This window comes from Erpetoichthys calabaricus, chromosome 3, assembly GCF_900747795.2.
Source record: "Erpetoichthys calabaricus chromosome 3, fErpCal1.3, whole genome shotgun sequence".
Lineage (NCBI taxonomy): Eukaryota > Metazoa > Chordata > Cladistia > Polypteriformes > Polypteridae > Erpetoichthys > Erpetoichthys calabaricus.
In genome coordinates this window covers 221262069-221283105 of record NC_041396.2, presented here as the reverse complement: position 1 = coordinate 221283105, position 21037 = coordinate 221262069, and the positions used below count along the sequence as shown (strand labels likewise).

General features: G+C 38.2%; 3 protein-coding genes across 4 annotated transcripts in view; 2 read left to right on the top strand and 1 right to left on the bottom strand.

The window, feature by feature from the left end:
- The window catches only part of rwdd1 (RWD domain containing 1), a 506701-nt gene that overhangs the window by 212223 nt on the left and 273441 nt on the right, over positions 1-21037 (top strand). The window lies entirely within an intron of this gene.
- Positions 1-21037, bottom strand: part of LOC114648668 (amine sulfotransferase-like) — a 70808-nt gene that overhangs the window by 47081 nt on the left and 2690 nt on the right. Inside the window, exon 1 of one of the 2 annotated variants that reach the window (XM_051924678.1) lies at positions 14733-14804. The exons of the other annotated variant lie outside the window; for it this stretch is intronic. Coding sequence (XP_051780638.1) covers positions 14733-14793 — 61 coding nt within the window. The 5' untranslated portion in view covers positions 14794-14804. Of the gene's footprint in view, positions 1-14732; positions 14805-21037 lie in introns of those variants that run through there. 2 annotated transcript variants of the gene reach the window in all.
- The window catches only part of LOC114648666 (amine sulfotransferase-like), an 84184-nt gene continuing 72012 nt past the window's right edge, over positions 8866-21037 (top strand). Inside the window, exon 1 of the mRNA XM_028797824.2 lies at positions 8866-9033. Coding sequence (XP_028653657.1) covers positions 8978-9033 — 56 coding nt within the window. The 5' untranslated portion in view covers positions 8866-8977. The remainder of the gene's footprint in view (positions 9034-21037) is intronic.

Sequence of the window (21037 nt, the reverse complement as noted above, 5' to 3'; positions counted from 1 at the left end):
ATCTTTGTTACTCATAAAATATGTTTATTTTTTAGTTCTTCCAACCAGCCCCATTGGGCCTTTTAAAGCTATGTCAATAATAATAACCTTTTTTACATAATCTTAATGATTAGGCAGTCAGCAGTGAGCTCCCGTGGATGCAATCATCTAATGTGACATATATGCAGCTCACTCCAACTATTGTCTGACTCACTCTGGTAAAATTAAAACAGGTTTGATTTTGTCTTGTGGAAGAAAAATAAGCCACAATATTTAATTTTACCTAAAGGAGTTCCTCATTAGTATTAATGCTGATCCAGAACTTTAACATTAAAGTCCTGAATACCCAATTAACACAGTGTGCACTCTATATACAGGTCAAATCCCGTTTTAGCAAATACCGAAGTAATACAATTTTCAGAATAACAAATACTTCTTGCTGGCCAGGACAAACATTCATGCAACATTATGTTTAACAGATTTTGTTTTAATGCTAACAAAGATAATAATGAGATGACAGCAATACTTAATGCTGTGCCTACACTTCCACAGAGTCTTGGGAATCCTGTAACAGGCAGTCTCTTTTTGTTAGACCAAAAGAAAGTGACAGTGTATTGTGAAATTTCCTGTCTCGGTGAGAATGTAGGCACGACATCATACACATAGCCAAAACAGAGTCAATGCTACACCGGGGATCCATGTGGGTAGTTGCTTCATGTGTGGACACTGTACTGTTCAAGTTTTATAGCACTCCTCAAAGTTTTCTTTGTGATGAACAAAGCAAGTAAGAAACAGCGTCAGTTTACGCTGAAAGAAAAATTAGCAATCCTAGAAAAAGTTGATTCCGGAATAAAGAAAAACGATATGGCAAAAGAATTCTGAATCACTCCTTCGATGCTGACAAGAGTTTTGAAGGATCGACTAAAAAAAATGTTACATCTAAGGTCTCATTTTCCCTCTGTATTTATACCTTTATTTTTATAAAAAAAAGTTACATCTAATGTCTCAGTTTCGCTCTGTATTTATACCTTTATTTTTATAAAAAAATGTTACATCTAATGTCTCAGTGTCCTTCTGTATTCATTCCTGTGTTTCTATAAAAAAAAAAAAAAAAACGTACATCTCACGATTCATTTTCAAATAAAACATTTTTTGCAGTTTAGGAAGCACTGTTTTTTTCAACCTTGGGTCACGAGAGGCAGGAAGGTGAGTCCAGGTTTCCAAGGAAATACAGGTACTTTGTTACTATATAGAGAAGGCAGGTACAGTCTCAAGACTTCATTCAAAATAGAAGCTGTTACTTCAGTTCTCAGGCACACAAGATAGGAATTGCAACACTGGCAATCGTCCTGTTTTAGTGCCCATTTTCATATTAGAAGAACACCAGCAGCTCAGAATCACCGCTGTGGCAGACCAAGAGAGTGTGAGGAAGGGCAGGACAAAGCCCGGTAGTAAGTGTTCTAACCATCATGCAACAAGCATGTTATGTGGTAAGCCTGATCGTGCAGAGAACAACCAATTGCTTTGTACTTGGTTTGCTGTTTACCAGACACAGCAGAGCAGCTAAGAAGCTATCCTTGCACCACTGCCATTAGAGATGGCAAATTACTGGTGACCCTGGTCACAATTTAATAGTTATTTTCCCCATATTCATTATAACGAAATTTCCATTATAAAGAAATATTTTTTATGTTCCCATGAATTTTGTTACAACGGGATTCCACCTGTAGCTTGAAAATCGTACCCCATTCTCTTAGCCACATCATAAATCAATCTGAAACTGCTTAGTTCATACCAAATAAGAATTAATTTATATCCAGTGATCCTTATTTAGCAAACATATTATGAACTTTACTGCTTACAGAGATCATGGATTGTCTTATCAGTAACAGCTTATCTTTAAACTACAAGATACTCCTTTAACAATAACAGGACATGACATTAACTTCATATAACACTATTGACCACCTGTAGAAATATTTTATGGGTATAAGACCTATATAAGATAAAAATTTGGTAATGCCTAAAGAAAATAACTAGTATGAAGTGATGTAACATATATGAAACCCAGTTCATCACTTATTGTTAAACAACAAAATATATTTTACTAGAGATAGGATTAAAATTAATAGAGCAGACTGCAAACCCTGAATAAAGACATACTGTATATCCACATAAATACAATACAAATTGAAACAAATATTTTTCCACAGTCTTTAGTCAAAGGGGTGTGCTCTGTGCATGAGAGCTGAGAACCAATTGACAACTCATCCACAAGTACAATGCCTTTAATATAATGTCAAGAAATAAGGAACACAGATGTATTGGACCTCACAAACAGAAGAGAAGCTTGTTTGTCTGATGTCTTGTGTTTTACATATCATAACTGAATGGAGAAAAAGAATAAAAAAGGTAAAGACTGTGGCTAAACTCAGTATGCCTATTAATACTTCATACAATGTCAGGTCTGTCAGGCACCACGTTTTTCGTTGTCTGAAAAAGGGGCAAACACACCTGTGCTAGAAGGTCAACACAAAATCAGTAAATGTGACATGGGTGAGAGATTTTCAGTTGTTTAAATTGACATGGTCTGGCAGAAGGATCAGCAACTTTGGTTGGCAAATCTGACAGACCCCACAACTAGAAGTCACGTAATGGTTTTGATTTCCTTCTTTCAAGAACAGGACTGAAGATTATGTGATACAGTATGAGGAAATATGCTGACCTTTTTGAGACAAGAGTGCCCATAACAGAAATGTTTAAATTCTGAAAAGAATTTAATGACATTGATAAAGGCTTCTTCTTTAAGATGCATTCTTCAGAAGACTCTTTGGCATACAAACGGATGTTTGAGTAAAATTCAGGTAAATTTTAGAAAAAACGTGTACATGTGGACCAAGATACCATTCTAGGTAATTGAATTAGGTAAATGGAAAGTGGTAAACAATGCTGGGCTGAATGGCATGTTCATATCAGTAAGGTTTCAGAGAAGATAAAGCGTATCTATGGTGTGGCATTGGTCATGTCCTAATCAGGTAAAGTGAAGTCTGCCCACTTTCACATGTTCCCAGAAAAAATATATCAGCTCACAATATTGAACAGCAAAATGAACATCTGCCAGTAAGGAAAAATGTCCAGCAGCCTGAGTAGCTAAATAAACATTTACCTGACCCATCTAGAAACAGCCAAATGTGTGTTGCATACTTCATTTAAAACATGGTAGATTTAATTTTTGTCTTTTTTATTTTTATTGTTTATTTTTAAAATGTTCTGATGTCATTTTAAGGCATTTGTTTACCACGCATTCCACCATTTTGTTTCTGTTTATAGCAGCACTAGCCATTGCTACCAAGTGACCAGAAGTTGTTGCTGTGGGACATCATGGGCAGTTTTCCTAGAGAGGGTGGTAGCTGTTGGACAGAGAACAATGCTTTGTTAATCTTTACAGTGATTTCTTTGTTACAGGCCCTGTGTCTTCTAGTGTTGTGTTGAACTCTTTTTTTGCATTTCTGACAGTAGTTTTTGATTAATGTTTCTGGTTTCAGTCAAATTGCGCCATATCCCCTGCCTGCACATTCCGTTTTGCCTTTCACTACTCACTTGGGGTCAGGGGTAACACCATCTGTGCTTACTTTCCCTAAACTCTGTAAATGTTGAAGATCCAAGCTGGGCCCCTTTTAGAATTGCTGGTGGACACATACCCAGGCAAATGGACTTAAGCAATGGAGCATGTCTTGTAAGTTCTGCTCTTTAAGTGTTTGATCATCTTTGTCTTTTACAAAGTGCAAGCTCTGCCTTGAGCATTGTAAGATTTCCTAGATTTCAGAATTTTGCTTGTTTCCTCCTCGTCCAGCATAACTGCCCTCTTATCATATTGCTCTGAGAAAATTCACCTCCATACATTCAGCCCCCTGCCTGGCATGTAGATATGTTCTTAATCCAACAATAAAGGATTCACCGTTTTTGTTTAAGGTTCTCTTATCTAGTCAAACAACAGCCCCATGCACTGCCAAACAACTGCTTAAAATGCACAGATGCGACGATGCGGGTTCTCTCCATGCTCCCAACATCCTTATGGGAGACCTAAACCCAACACCATCGGTAATGTCACCGAGATGAGCTGACAAATGAGGAAAAATCTCACATGAAGCCAGGGGATATATCCAAAAAGTGCCAAAGTGCTTTTATTAAAACAACAAACAGTGTCCAAACAAAAGTGAAATGCCTCAGGTTCAATAAATAATCCATAAAAACAAGAGTCTTCCTCTTTTCAGGTGGCCAGATCCTCCAGCCAAGTCTGCTCTTTCCTGTCCATTAACCTCCTTTTTCTTCACCTCAAACTATCTCTACATCCTTCCATTTATCTCTCCCCTTTCTCTGGGTTTGACCCGCATATATATACCCCAATGCACCTCTGTGGGCGCTGCGCCTTAATCACACACTACAAGAAGCCAATGAGGCAATCGAGAATGACCACACCCACACGTGCAGGTGCGACTCGCTCCAACTACCTCATTAACTTCCCGCGGTCGTGCAATCGCGCCCACGGAGAACGGCACGGCTATACGGATTTAAAACCCAGCCTTTTCTATTGGTAGCCGCAGACCCGCTATACCACAACAGACATTATTTATTTTAGATGTTTGTATAGCATGTTTTGGCATAAGTCTTTTTTATTTCATTTAAGACAGTGAACAGAACATGATGAAAGGGTTTCTGCAAGGCATGTTAAAACTAAGGAGACTTTCAAATCCAGAATATCATATACCACAATAAAGAGTTAGCAAGACATTGTTATGTTAACTGAGAATTCTATATCTATATTATATATATATATCTTTATATATAATCTTCATTTGGATCTTGATCTTTGCTTGTCCGCGAATTCACTGCCTTGTGTGGTTTTCATGCTGAGTTCAGTAGAAGGCAGTAGTGATGGAGGAGGAGAGGAAGTGAGGGGGAGGATCATTGGATGAGGTTGGAGTGTGGTGATTAAAGAGGATTGAACTAAAGGAGACTACATGCTGTTTGTACTGGCTGAATACACAACACCTTGGTTGTTACTTTTGTTTACAAACACTGTCGATAGCACTCTTTGTGTTTAGATCTGGTGTTGACACCGTGCTTTGTGTTTAGATCTGGCGTCGACACCTGCTTCGTTGTCGAGACTGTGGTTTTTTGTGTTTCTATCGACCGTCGTTGGCAGCACTTCATCCAAATCGAATGTTCACCCACTTCTTGGAGTCGGCAGTCAGAGTATATAAGTCGGCACACTTCTGTGATTTTCCATCAGTTGGCGTTTGGAGTTCAAGAAAGAAGCATTGGTTCTTCCTTACTCTTTGGATTGCCACAAAGCAACCTGCGAGATTGGAGAAAGGTTGAGAAGAGATCGTGAGAGGAAACAACAGAGTCATGAGAACGAGATGGACTGTGAACGGAGAGAAGCAGAAATGCTCCTCCACCACCACATAATTACTATTCGGACAGTGATTCCGAGTAGGCCGTTCCTATCGAATCAATGTCCAAGGGTTTTGTTTTGTAATTTTGTTTCCCTTATAAAAAATCATAATGCTGTGCGACGAAGGGCCCAGTTCACGACTGGCAGCCGCGTTTAAACAGGGAGCCCTTCACAGACAACTTTAACACGCGCAACGTAGTTGGGCGCACATGGCTAGTATATACAGTATATGTATAAAAGTCAAATACCACTGACTCACTCATCACACAAATCTCCCGAACCATGAGGACTTGGGACTTGAAATTTGGAATGTAGGTTAGCCCTGGCCCATAGATACTCGCTAAGAAACGGTTTTAAAAATTTTATGGTATAAGCTCGTTCTGTCTGTATGTCTGTCAGCTTTTCACAAGAGAATTACTTAACGGATTTAGACCTGGTTGTTTTCTATAATTTGCTTGAACTTTCCAGTTGATTTTGCAATTTCTCTCATCGCGCTAAGTACTATAGTTTGCTTGCGGTACCGATGTATTTATGCAAATCTAAGAGAGTGGCTGTGAGCCGAGAGCAGGGGGGACGGAGCCTTCCTCATTCACTCGCCAGCCTCTGTTTAAGTTAGTCTACATCTCACCACATGTTGGAGTGCACCTTGCCTCTGCTTAGCTAGTGATAACTGTTTGTTCAACAGACATTGTCATCTACAGATTGTTACAGAGTAACGTTTCACATGTTTGAGAGAGAGATCAGAGCTCCATGTGCTTTACTGGATAGCTGCTGATTGCCACAGATATCACGGCCATGTGCTTTTCTCCCCACGTGGGGAAATGCTCTCCCATCAGAGCTGAACACGATCAGATATAGTGCCAACGTATGTTGGATTTTAAAGTTTGTCCTGTTTCATTACTCTGTGGGCGCAGCCACGGGATACAGCTAGTATTAAATATATAAAAGAGACTATGAAGTCATTTGTTGCATAAGTTTGACTTGACTGTATGCCACTTTATTTTCTTCAAATAAATTAAATAAAAAAATATATTATAAAGAGAAAACAGACACACCATCCTTGGTTGGTTATACCCTGTAGTGCCCTGTAACCGTTAGCTGAATTAACAAGTTAGAACAAATGGTGGAGAGACGAGTTTTTAGTAAAATACAACAGGCAATGTACTAAAAACTAAATGAACAGGCCTGCTTCACACAAATTTGAACTCTGTAAACCCACTGCAGTCAATATCTTTAGTAAACCCTGACCACTTTTTAAAAAGATAAGAGTACAAATCTATTAAGATCAACATGAATGAGCTCATCGGTATTTGCTGTTTAGATAATACAAACAGCACAATCATGTCCTTAAGCCCTGATGCATTAAAATTTAAAAAAAAAAGGTTCCAGGAAAGCCTCAAGTAAATATGGGTATTTTCCTTTCTGGTTAATCAAAGTACTCATAAAAAGTAATTAATTGGAATAATGACAAGAACCATGTGCAATAACAGGTAAAGAGTGTTTACTGCAATAACATTTTAAGGGTACCATAATGACCTCACTTTTGTTTTTCAGGAATTTTATTCTGCAAATGTGCTTTACTGGTAAATGTAATTCAGCGTAAATTGAAAGAAAACATTATAATATACTTTAAAACTGTTTTTTTCTAAAGCAAAGCTTCAAAAATTACATAACACTTTCAAAGCTTGCTTAATCCATTTGATAGTCACAAATTGAGGAAGAGTCTATCCTGACAACACAAGGTCGATGGCGTGAACCTGCAGTGGACTGGATGCCAGTCCAACACAGGGCCCACTCATGTACACACCACCACACAGGGGAAGATTAACATTTTCAGTGAACTCAATGTGCATGTCTTTGGAGATGTAAGAAGAAAATGGGAGTACCCAGAGGAAACAATAAACAGACACAAGGAGAAGGTCTGTATGGAGTTGACACAATATCTAGGGGTGGATTTGGGCCCAGGATGACAGATCTATGAGGCAGCAGTACTAACCACTGCCACCAACAAACTATACAACACATTTTAAATATGTATTCAGTTAAACACACCTTAATTTTGGAAGATGAATACAAAATATTATGGTTGGTTTACAAGTTTTGCTATTATTTTAAATCAATATCAAAATAACATATAAAATATGATCAAATAAAATCCATTTTTCAAACCTAAAGCCAGATTCGGGGTCATGAGAGACTATAGCATGTTGTGATAGTATCAGGCATAATGCATTTAACAACCCCAAGTGCACTGCCAGTCCATGGCAGAGCTTATTCACATATGAACTCACTTTTTCTTTACAAAGGGTCATTTAACCTAATGCACACATACCAACATAAATCTACAGGAGTACCTGAACACCGGGAGAGGCCACCAAGCTGTGAGTTGAAACCCATTTCCTACATTTGTGAAGCAGCAGTGTTAACCACTCCACTACCATGTCACAATAACCATAACACCAGCACATCGTAAAACTAGGAATGGTACACAACTCTGCACTGTTTTTTGAACAATATTTCTAAGTATAAGTTTACTCCAATTTCAGCTAAAACCAATGATTCTCAACTATGAAAGGAAAAAAGATTTTTCACAATGTGGATTAATGTGACACTAAAGATGGTCATAATCAGAATTTACTTATTATTTTTTGTAACATTCCATTAATATATAAATGCAAAGAATTATTATTATTATTATTATTCTTCACTCATTCATTCACAATTGCACTTCATTAAGTTTAGGCTAATGAAAGCTAGAGCCTATTCTAGCAAGAATAAAGCAGGAACCAACTGTAGATGAGGTGTCGGTTTGCCACAGGGTGCAATTATACCCCCACACATACCCACACAAACTCAAATTCAGTTCAGCAGAGAGGTGAATGGACACAACTAATTACAGTCATAATATTAAAAATTGAAATTTATATAACTCACTGTTGCCAATAAATGTTTTTCTGACCAAAGCTAGAATTTTTGGCAGTCTTCTTACACGAAATTTGTAATTTGGAAATTAGTTTGATTTATACAGTGTACTGTGTTGAGAGTTCTAACAACTGAAATTAAATAGATCAGAACTTGTCTGTTTTTTTTTTCTTTTTGAATTTATGCCAGTGGTCTGTAATTTTTGGTACAAAGAATGTATTGTTCTTAAATACATTGCTGCCATTTAATACAATTTTTTTTAACATTTTACTGAATTTATTAAAATCAAACAACATTCCATACAAGCAAGTCAAAATTTTACAACAAGTCAACCTCCACTCTAATATAAAATTAAATCCAGTATCCTGTATTAAGATTTATTGTAATTTAATGTCTGTTTGTTTCACAGTTTACTCAAGGAAAAAAGGTTGACGACCTGTAGAAGAGTTGGCATGGACTTTGCTGATTACTTGTATTTTGTGCACTGCTGTTTTGCCATCTGCTATATAACCTGAGTTCTGAGGATGAGCAACAACATTCCAGACAGGAAAAAATAACATTTGAAGGATCTGCAGAAGACTTAATTCTGAAGAATACAACACAGCGAAATCGGCTCAAATGGCTGACAGACTTGAAAAAAGTAATTCAGAAGATAAAAGTTCTGTCAAATACAGGTTTGTTGCTTTTTTCTTAATTAAGCCCTTATTTAATTAAATGTGTGTGCATATATATTATTTCTACTTCACTGAATTCAAATTTAAAGGATTCTCATACTTCTGTTGCTATAACAAAAATGTAGTTAATAGTATTACTTCCTCCATATGCTTTATATGTTTGTGCAACTTGTGTATTTTATATATATGTGCATGTGTGTGTGTTGTGGTCTAATTAAAAATCCTACTCATTGTAGCTGGTACTGGAATTTTACAATGAGACAGACTAACTGAAAAGGAAGCTCCTGTTTCTCAAAAAAGCTAGGCTCATCACAATACTTTCCTTTTAGGGAAAATAAGGGAAAAGTGTTGTGAAATGTCTGGAAATTTGGAGTCTGACTTATTCATATATGTGTGTATATGCAGATGTGAGACTGTGGGGACAAAGACTAATCACTCAGTTTACAAAGCCTAGAAAAACTTAACATTATAAAATGATTATACTGTATATTATATTATATATTTAGCACAATCACCATGGTTATCTGTGTTATGAACCTAATGCTACTGGCACTTTCTTCTGCTTCCTTAGCTTTCATGAATGATACTCTTGAATTGTAGATGGTTGTATTAATGTTTGAGTGCAGAGATCCAACAGTTTGCGTTTTCTTGATCAACATCATTGCTGTTAGAAACAAAATAACTCCTTATTACGAACAAGTCTCTTCAATTTGATCCTAAAGCGTCTAAAATGCGTTGGGTGGTTTAAGTACAACATTATGTATATTTCTCAGTTTTTCGGGAAGGTACTGCAAACAGAAGAGAAAGGATTTCACAGTTTTTAAAGATACTGTTAGGGATCGGATTGCTAAAAAAATGCATTCAGCACAGTTGCCTTTGTAGTTCAATCATACGAGTCCCATGAGTATGTTTGCACTGTGAATGCATCTGTAATAAGTTAAAACACTCATTGGCCATTCACAACAATTTGTAACTGGGATAGCTTGATCTCTGAAAGAGCTAGGTTGCTAAAAGGAATGGAGCAATCTCTACTTTTCACAGTTGGTATATTGCAGCAGTTGTAATCATAATAGAGATTAATATACAATTAATTTTGCAGCCCTACTGATATATATTAATAATTCACAGTAGAAAGGAGGAATTAAGAGGTACAATTCAGTTGAACCAGCATGCAGATGTAAAACATGCGTTCCCAAATCAAAACCTACTTGATGTTAATGAAACTACTGGTTAAAGAAATTTTGACCGTTTCATTAATAAGACGATATTTGGAGGTATTCTAAATACTAGATTCTAGATGTACTTAAAGATTTGGCCTTTCAAATGTAAGTGTAAAACAAAATGTTTTAAAAATGTGCCTTAACTTGACAAACCATTCGTTTAGATGTCATTAGTACTGAATGGAGAAATTCACCGAATCATTTTTCCCAGCAATTATACTGTGTTTGCTGGTGAATCTGTCTGCTGAATATGTTCCTGAAAAATTGCCATGCAGCCAGATAATGCAAATGTTTTTCTCCATGAGCCCCATGATGGTTTGTGAGGCCAGCGTAACATCACAGAGCTGTCTCAGCCATGTGCAGAACATTCATGCATGCTTACTGTAAGACCTGGCTCGATGGGTCTAACTGTAGCCCACAATACCTCTTGACTACTGCTGGATCATAAGCACCTGAGGAAAAAAGACAACATACCCTAAGGCGCATGACAGTGTTTGGCATCTCACCATGGTGAAACCCACTCTTCCCTTTGCAGTCATTTCAACTCAACCTCCCAGTGCTCTTTGATTGGTGTATGTGGGTTGTCAGTGAACTTAAAAAGGTAAAAATGTGTCCAAAGCCACAAAGATGGACAGACACTGATTTCCATCCTGGGTGTGTATAAAAAAATAAGCAAAAAACTTAAGTACTTTAATTTGAGTAGTACACTAGCTGACCATAATGAGAATATTAGGAGTATTGCCACTGGATATGTAACACTTATCGCTATGCGCTGGTAGCCCAGCACTTGTTGCTAGTTTGTGGTCGTTTGTTGTATTTTGCTTGAGTTATTCCTTTGTCTGTATGTTTTTGTTATTTGAGGGACTGTGGCACAGTGGTTAGCACTCCTACCTCACAGTTCGGATCACATATGTGGCCACCATAAAGGGTCAAGTATAGTTGGCAAACTTCTCTCTAACACTCAGGGACACTTAAATATCATTGCATCATTATAAGAAACTCAAAACTAGTTCCTTCTTCCCCATTGACTTCAATGAATTTTGCAAAGTTTTCAAACATTTCCGTGATTTTGCCCAACTCACAACAAAGCAAACTCCTCAGGGTTCCCTAATCACTAGCTGTTATGTTCAATCCACTTATTTGAATGTAACATTGCAGGGAGAAAGGACCCGTCGCAGCACTGGCACTAGGTACCAACCCTAGATGGAGCACCAATCTATGGCAGGGCAAATTAATACACACACACCTACATTCAATGAACTCAGAAGAAATTAAGAGTTGTGAGTCAGTCTAACCAGAGTGTTGACGTAAAACATGTGGTCCAAAATAAAAGCCTACACTCAGTATACAGCAATTTTTGAACTGAATCTAAAAGAATTTACCTGCCATATAGAGAAGATGCTTGGTTGTTTCTGTTTGACAGTTTATGCATAAAACTTTACTGCATACAACAACAAATACAACAAACCTATTCCACTACTGAATAGCTACTCCATCCACGGTTGGTTCATCACATGCTGTAGATATAGGCACCATCTACACAGTTTTAAAAATGTGTTAGGTTTCAAATATTTCTCTATCCTGCATCACAATTTTCAATGTTATGCTGCTTGGTGAGATGAAGACTTCCTTTGCAACATGAAGAGCACCACAGAATTGGATGTAACACTGGCAGCAAAATGGTGGAGTAAATGATGAATGTAAATATTTAGAGGTGAGGCAGGAGGTGTGCCTCTCAATTCGCTGATTAACAATGACTACTTCCATCAGCTATAAAAATGAAGTCTCGCCCTTGCTTCTCTCCATCCGTGCTTAGATCATTTTGGTAATAACATTGCTCCAGTAGACTGACAAAAGCCACGTGACCAAAAAGTTTGCAAAATGTATCATGTGCACTCAAAAATTAACTCGTACTTACACAGTGCACTCATAACATAACTCGTGCTTACAAAATGCATTACAACAAAATGCATGGTGCTTGCACATGGACTTTGGCAGTAATCCAACTCCACATAATTCCTTTCCTTTGTTTTGCAAGGCATTTATATATTTATTCATTTATCGATCGATTGATTGATTGATTGATTGAGAGGATATATTAAATATTCAGTGAGCCTGTTTTCTTGTTTTTATGTTTCTGCTGCTATATGCATTTGAATTTACTCATGGGCTTAGTAACATTTATCTAATCCAAAAGAAATCACTTTCAATGCCTGATGGCCCAACATTTCTGTGCTCGATTTGGCAACACCATGTACATTTAAGGATTAACTTGTTGTGAACTGATTGTGACAATTCCACTTGAGAAGTACACATAGAAGTCAGGACTTAACTGGCCACCCACAGCATCACAATGAGCAGTACACTGGTGTGTAGATTAGTTCAGCTTTCTAACAGCTCTGGATCCTTGGCTTTAAACTCCAACTGTTTAGCCTAAGTTCTCCCTGTGTATGTGCACTGAATGCCAACACAGTTGACACGTGTGGAATACCGAGGTGCTCCACCCACCCCAACCCCAAAACAGACAGGTGGAGACACAAATGTTGCACAGCACACAATTATTTTACACCGTGGGAAATGCTTTCCCCTCTGTTTCCCACTTGTACAGCACAATATCAACAGCAAAGCACAGACCTTTTGCCTCCGGACTTTTTCGCCTCCAGTCCTCCTCACAGGTTTCATCCCCTTTTTCCCGACTCTGGCCACTGAGTAGTGACAATTGGCCACTTTAATAGGACACCCGGAAGGACTCCAGGTGCCCAATGACCTTCTTCCAGCATCAGTTCCTGGTGTGGTGGAAGTTCTGCCAAACAGGGCCTAGTAAACATTCCGGTGCCCCACGGCAGTGGCAACAGGCCCTAGAAGGGTTGAACTTCCATGCTCCAAACCCATGGCCCTACTGCAAGTCAAGGGGGCTGCACTCAATCGGTCCGGGGGAGGCTTTATCTGGAATAAGCCCTCCCACCAGGTCCATCTGTGCCAAAGGCATCCCAGGCCGGGTAAGGGCCCCAGCAGTCTGCCACATATGATATAAAGCAACAGCATCAGCTGTTCCAGGAACAACAAGAACACAAAGATATCAATTCACTTTTGCTGTATACAGATATGCCAGTTTCCTCCTGCATCCTAAGGATGCACAGATAAGGCAGACTGTCTACACTAAACATCTACTATGTACAGTAAGTACATGTAAGTGGTCCCTCTCTATTGAATTTTGATGTCCTACTAGTGAGAGTCCCCAGTTCCCTACAGATCTCAAATGGTTTCCAAAAATGAATGAGCATTGGCTGGAATAAGAATGAAAGAATTAAAAAGAATATAGCTTTTATGGGGTAGTAGGGCGACAGCTCTGTGAACCTGGATTCACAACTCTGCCCAGGCATTGTCTTCTATGCCTCCCTTTTTGAGTGTGGGTTTTTCCAATTAACTCTCACAGTCCAAAGATGTGTAGGTTAATTTAGTTGAATAATCATGTTGGCCTTGTATGATTGAGTATGTCCTGCAATGGTCTGGCAGTAATCATGGGATTACCGTAAAGTATAAATACAACGCATAAAGGTTAGTCACAGTCTAATCCAGTTTGCTAGTTTTTCATAAATTATAATTTCTTGCCAGGATAAGGTTTGATTTTTTGTGTCAATTTATTTCATTGTATAAGATTGATGGACATATTTTAAAATAATGAAATGTGAACAAATGAAACTGTATTTATATTTCAAACAGTCATCTGTCTGATTCTCTTAGCCAGGGTTCTCAGTGTTTAAACCAGTGGTTTTCAACTTCAGTCTGCAGGTTTTTACTCTAACCTATTCTACAATCAGTGCATCATTCTTACTTTTGTTTGATTTTATTTTTTAGTTACATGACCTTAAGTTTTCTGAAGATTCATAAATATTTCTATTATTTGCCAGAACTTTAAATGCTTTTGTTTCTTTTGCAGTTTTCTTTTCAGTTAACAATTTATTATACAGTTTGTTCCCATAATTGTGTTAAAATGCTGAAGGTAAACACAGGTGTAAACAACATTGAAAGCTAAAGGGAAAACAATTAGTTTACTGAAAACGTTTACTCATTAAAAACATGTCCTACAAATGAGCAGGCAATTGACCATGGCTCTGAGGTAACTGCTCCCTTTCAACAGCCAGTGTTGTCAACATCTGGATACAAGTAAAGGAACAAACACTATATAAAAGGGTGAATTGAACATAAAAAAGAGAATAACAACGATGTTTCATTAAATAATGAGGTCAATTAAAAACACAATAATGATACAATGACAATTGGTTGGAACAGAACCCACAGCCAGAATGCCCTTCCAGGACTAAACTAGGATTCCACTGATTTAAACTGTCCAATATCCATTCATCAACAGATCCAGCCCTTCACCAATGCTGCTTAATATATTTTATTATAGTTGAAGTTTAAACCCTAATGCAGCAGCTTTAGGTGGAAGACATTAACCTGCTATGGATAACTCACCAGTTAACCTACAAAAAGAAAAATGGAGTATCCAGACACAGGGAGAAGGTATGAAGTCCATACAGGAGCACAGGGAGCCTCTGTGATTGCAGATCACGAGATAGTATGAGCCACAAGAAGTCTGACTGACAAGCAGAAGCAGGAACATCAACTGAAGATACTCTTCTCAGTAAAAGTGGCCCTCTAGCACAGTGTTTCCCAAACTCGGTCCTATGGACCCCTGGGGCTGCAGGTTTTTGTTCCAACTGTTTTTAATTGGACTCCTAGACTAATTAAGTGAGCTGTTATTTCCCAGTTTCTGTGTTTTGGGGTTAATGAAGAAATTACAAAAGCAAGTGTGTTAATATATTAAGCAGGTGCATGTGGATAATCTTTTTTTTTTACTTTATTTATTTATGTTCATCCTGATTTTCATTCTGCTTTTCCATCATTGACTAATTAGTGAGTCTGACACTTAAGCAGTTGCAGCCTTTCATCATTTGGTGTTGTTCACCTGGGTGTCTCCTTTGCTTATTTTTAATTATTACTATTAGGGTACAAAGAAGGGAGCAGATTACACAGAATAAGGGAAAACTAATAAGAAAACAATATAAAAAGACTTAACTATTAAAAGCTGTAGCAAGTTATAGAAATATTTCTAAATGTCTTATAATGTGCTTTTCCGAATGCAGAATAAGAGAAGACAACAAAAAGAGCAGCTAATTAAATGAGATCAGTTATTGTCAATTATTATCACTTACTTTGAATCTGGTTGGAATAAAAAACTGTAGCCACAGGGGGTCCCAAGGAATGAGTTTGGGAACCACTACTGTAGTACAGGGGTCTGTAAAGTTGGTCTCGGAGGGATGTAATGGCTGCAGGATTTTTTTTTCCAACCCACCTTCTTAATGAGAAGTCAATTTCTGCTTTAAAAGCACTCAATCAATTGCTCAACCAATGTTTTCATGCTTCATAGTTATCTCACTTGTTAAGCTTCCCACCCTTAATTGCTTAATTTAGTCTTAAACAGCTGCATTCACTGTTTTTAATTGCTACTCTTTAGTAATAAGATGCAAATGACAAGAAACCACCAGGGGTATTTTTCGTACGTGGATTACTCGTTTAGCTGGATGTAATTGTTGACGATTTGGCATGATCCTGGATCTGTCGGTTTTTCGAAACTCTTGCTGGATCTGTTGTCATAGCAGCACATCAGAGCCATTCTTAGGCATAGGCAAAGTAGGCGACCGCCTACGGCCCCCACTGCCAAAGGGCCCCGCCCAGCCTTTTTTTTTATCCGTAACCAAATACAACTTACAGGTCCATATTTCAGAAGTACAAATTTTCAGTGGGAGAATTATCAGTATGGTTACATGTGAGCAGAGAGGAAACAGTGATGACAGGCAGCATCGACAGTGATGGTGGGTCCTGGGGTAGTGGGTGGGGCCCCAATGGGAGGGCAGATCATGCTCCTCACCTGCCAGGGTTTCTGCACATCAGATCGATTATAATGGCTTAGCATTAATATCAGTTGAGCACGAAGTCAATGACTCCCTCGATTATTCACACTTAATGCAACTTATTATTTATTATTAATCAAAGGCTTTGCAAAAATGAAAGTATGCAAGGTATTTTTATATTAAAGGTTTGATTTACATGCTACGTTTGCTTTAGTCAGTAGGTTCCTGACATGTTCCTCTCAAATCTGGTATATATAATATACAGTATAATCATAAAATGATAAGCTTTACCTCACTAATTGTTACACATTTATATGGATAAAATAATTATTATGCATTCATACGGATAGAAACAGCAAGGCCCAAAAAGGTACCTTTGCCTAGGGCCTCCAAAAACATTAACAATGGCCCTGAGCACATCCAAATCCTCAAACCTGCTCAGGTTTGTTCTATGTAAACAAGGATTAGCTCACACACTTAATCAGTGTAATTGGAATTCATTCAGTCATGGCTTCACCGTTCATGAATGAGTGACCAATTGATATCGGTGCGCAAATTATAAGAAGAGAATTTCATATAGAGAGGGTTTTGCGCGATCGGCAAGATCCTTTATTGCTCCCGGAAGAAATTCTTTTCAAAAGATACCGCTTTAGCCAGGGGGGAATATTGTACCTCAAAGATTTATTAGCACCTTATATTCGAAGTCAAACTAGGCGAAGTCGGGCTCTCACAACCACACAGACAGTATGCATTGCTTTGAGGTTTTTTGCAAGCGGTACTTTTTTATATACTGTAGGAGATGTGGAAAATCTATCTAAAAGTGCAGTTTGCCAGGCAATTTGTCAAATCTGTTTGGCTCTGAAATATTTCTTTCGGGTTTTCATAGTGTTTCCTGGACACCTGCGTGTGCAGACAATAACAGAGGCGTTTCAAGCCATTGCAGGTGGGTAATACACAGGCAAAAATGCCCACAGTTCCATAAAGAATCTCACAATCATCCTAACATTCTCATTACCAGGATTTCCAAATGTGATTGGGGCACATGGGACTGATCACAGTGGAGTTTGATCAAACATTATTTGGAAAATGTACCTCTCCTCCTCATGAATATTCAGACACAGTGTCTTCATTAAATATTTGACCTTTGTCAATATCTCATTGGTCAGACACAGGTTCTAGGGATATGACATTCCCTGCAACTGACCCAACCAAAAAAAAAAAGAGGGCTATATGGAAAATACCTATGGCACACATCGAGGACAAATATATGCAATGACCATCCTTTACCTGAAATGAAGTGACTTCTGCATCCTGTCACTGGTTCTGAGGAGGAGCTTCCCCGTGGAATGCCCTCAGAAACAGGGCGATGGGCATTTTGCTGTAAAGCCAATTCTTCTGCAGGGGTTAGGTCTGGAACGCGTGGACCTCCACCTGTTTTTTGCTTGTCTGCCTTCTTATTAGCTTTAAAATTAATGTTTTTTTATATTATATATGATTCTTTATGTCAACGATTCTTTAAATAGTTATCTATACTAATAAAAGGCAAAGCCCTCACTCACTGACTCACTGATCACTAATTCTCCAACTTCCCGTGTAGGTAGAAGGCTGAAATTTGGCAGGCTCATTCTTACAGCTTACTTACAAAAGTTAAGCAGAAATAAGTAATTTCATTTAGAAATTCTATGCTTAACAGTCATAACGGTCGACAACGTCCGCCATGTTAAACTTTCTTATTTATGGCCCCATCTTCACAAAATTTGGTAGGTGGCTTCCCTGCGCTAACCGAAACCGATGTACGTACTTATTTTGGTGGTATGACGCCACTGTTGGCCGCCATATTGAACTTTCCAATGGTCTTTGTTACTTATGGGCCCATCTTCAAGAAATTTGGTACGCGGGTTCCCAATGCTAACTGAATCCTACTTATGTACATATATACGTCCTTAGCCTGCAGCTCGGTCACCGTGTGAGGCAGTGTTGGGTCCCCTATCCCCACGCCTCCCATGAAGTTGGCAGCCTGCCTATATAAGGCTGTCCGTCGCTCCGGTCTCTTCATTCCCTTCCTTGCTTCGCCACGGTATTCACGTCTCCCTGCTGATAACTGCAGCCTTTTTATTTAATCCACGGCTTCTCCGCTGTTTTATTGTTCGTTTATTACGACTATAGTTATTGTGTAGGTATTTTAGACTTAGTTTACATTGTTCAGGTACCCATTTCCTTTATCGTTCCAACCGTACCCCCATTAACATGTCTACCGAGGTGATCACCATCGATCAAAGAACTGTCACTTACCGAGTGGTTTCCATGCCCGGAGATGGCGACTGCCTTTTCCATTCTCTGTGTTACATATTGCACGGCCATATCAGGCTGACTCTTGATATCCGGAGGAACATTGTGTCTTATGTATTGAATGACTGGGACAGGTTCAAGGTGTGGACTGATGACGATACAGGAGAGAAACTACACAGGTGCACTATAAGAGTGAAATGCTTAAGCCCTTCACCTATGGTTCTGCATGTGAGTTGATGGCTGCCGCTGAATTGTTCGGTTGTCGCTTTCAAGTGTACCGAAATGGCCAAATATTTTACACCTTTGGACAACCGCCAATGCCTCTTAAACATCTTAGAATCACAGGTGACGATTTGAGTAGTGGACACTTTGATGTTTATGAATGTTTAAACTCTCAAAAGCTGGATGCTAAGTTATCGATAAAACCTATTTCAATTCAAACACCTCCAATTTCCAGTAAGGCTCTGCTTCGCAATGACAATTAATAAGTCTCAGGGACAGACCCTACAAAAGGTTGGCATTGATTTGAGGCAAGATTGCTTTTCACATGGCCAACTATACATTGCACCCTCAAGAGTAAGCTCAGCGCATAGCTTCGTCATATTACAACTGGAGGGCTGAACTGACAACGTGGTATACAAAGAGATCCTTAACAAATAATTATTGGTATATTTTCCCTCAGTTTAAAAAGGTTTACTTTTCTTCTTAATAAAAATTTTAAAGCAGTACTTCACTGCTGCAAAGCGCGGGTATTTTGCTAGTATACAAATAGTTACCAGTTTGAAGTATATTCTTATACTTCACTTTAACCTGTTCCCATGTTCTCCTTGTGCTCATGTTTGATCTGGAATTATGACATATTAAATAATAATTAATCTGACACAAAGGAAATGAAACGCTGCATTCAGTAAGCACAATGCACACTACTTAGCATTTAATTTGTCGGCCACTTTTTGCCAGCCGTCTTTTCTTTGTTTGGGCTGCTTTCACAGTGTTACCCCTTGTGTGTATTAACTCTTGAAATTCTTCATTTCCTTTCAGTAAAAGGTCTTGCTCCGCTTGTGTGAAAGAATGCGCCCCTTCTTTCGTCATTTTGTTGTAGCCTATCAAAGACTTGCTGATCATGTTTTCTAGACTCAATATATATGGGCTTTTCAATCAGCGCGGGCGTGTAATCATCTCGGATGATTAGATCCAGGTAGACTAATCTAATACACGGCTGTGTTTGAAAAACCGACTTATCCCGGATGAGTTTCACCAACATTAACTCATCCAAGATGAGGCATCTGATCTCAGATGATTTAAGCGACATATGAAAAATATCAATTCTCCAAGTAACTTGTTTTTTATTTACAACAGTGTGTATTCATCATGAACCACCTGGATTAATAAAATATTTGGAATGAAAGAGAAGAGAAAAAAAGGAATGACTGAGAATTTCTAATCTACTTCATTTGACTGACATTCAAGGAAAGCAAAATATCTACAAAACAAAAATGACTTGATATTACAGAATGAAAACACTAACAAGCTATAAAATTAAATAAGATATCATTTTGCATTTTTTAGAAAAACAGATTCCATCCATCCATCATCCAACCTGCTATATCCTAACTACAGGGTCACGGGGGTCACTATCATAAGCACAGAGACAATTTATAGTGACCATTTAAACTACCCTGCATATAACTGGCATTTTGGAGGGAAGGAGGAGTAACCAAAGGAAACTCACCCAAGAATATAATAAAAGTAAGAGATGTCGGCTTTAGAACGGTGACTACTTTAATTCACGTTTCTTCCTGCTCAGTGCATGGCATTTCTCCTTTAGTGAGCAAGCGTGAATGTACATCGAGGCCCAGTGTGTTGTGATGCTGTCCCAGAAAACTCAATAGAACAGGTATTACCTCTTATATTAATGCAGAACTGTAGGCTATTCAATAATTTCTTCCGAAACTACTTAATAATTTCGTCATCATTAGACTGAAATTAATGTTTATACATAATTAAAATAAAAACATAACTTATAAGTAGTTTCATTTAAGCAATTTGTTTTGCATGTGGATTGCTGATTTCAATTGATATTTATGTGAGATATGTATGTCTTTTTATTTCCGTTAATTACAAGCTGCAAACATTCAGTAAGAACTTGCCTTTTTCTAACCAGTTACTTCACATCACCTGCCTCCAAACCAGTGGCTGCACTCTCAAGCGCCTGAGATTCAACTTTTGAGGGTAAGGTGTATAGCTAAGGGAATCCTGTGACAGCAGCTTTTCATCCCAACCAATTTGTTCTTCCTCCCTTAAGTAAGCGGATATTTCTCTGTTTTTAAGCTTCAGTGTCAATACAGAAATGACAAAACTGGGCTTTCTAAGGTTTTTTTTTTTTTTTGGAGGATTTCATGTAATTATTTTTCCTAATTAAGAGTTTCATCATCATCCTGAATTTCATTGTGAATGTTCCTGGTGTTCAGGTTATTTAATCCATTGTTTGTGAATGAGCATGTTAGTGGGTGTGATGCTAATGGGGCTGCAGCCTTTCAGCCTTCATTGTTCTTTGCCTGATTATCTGTACTGCTA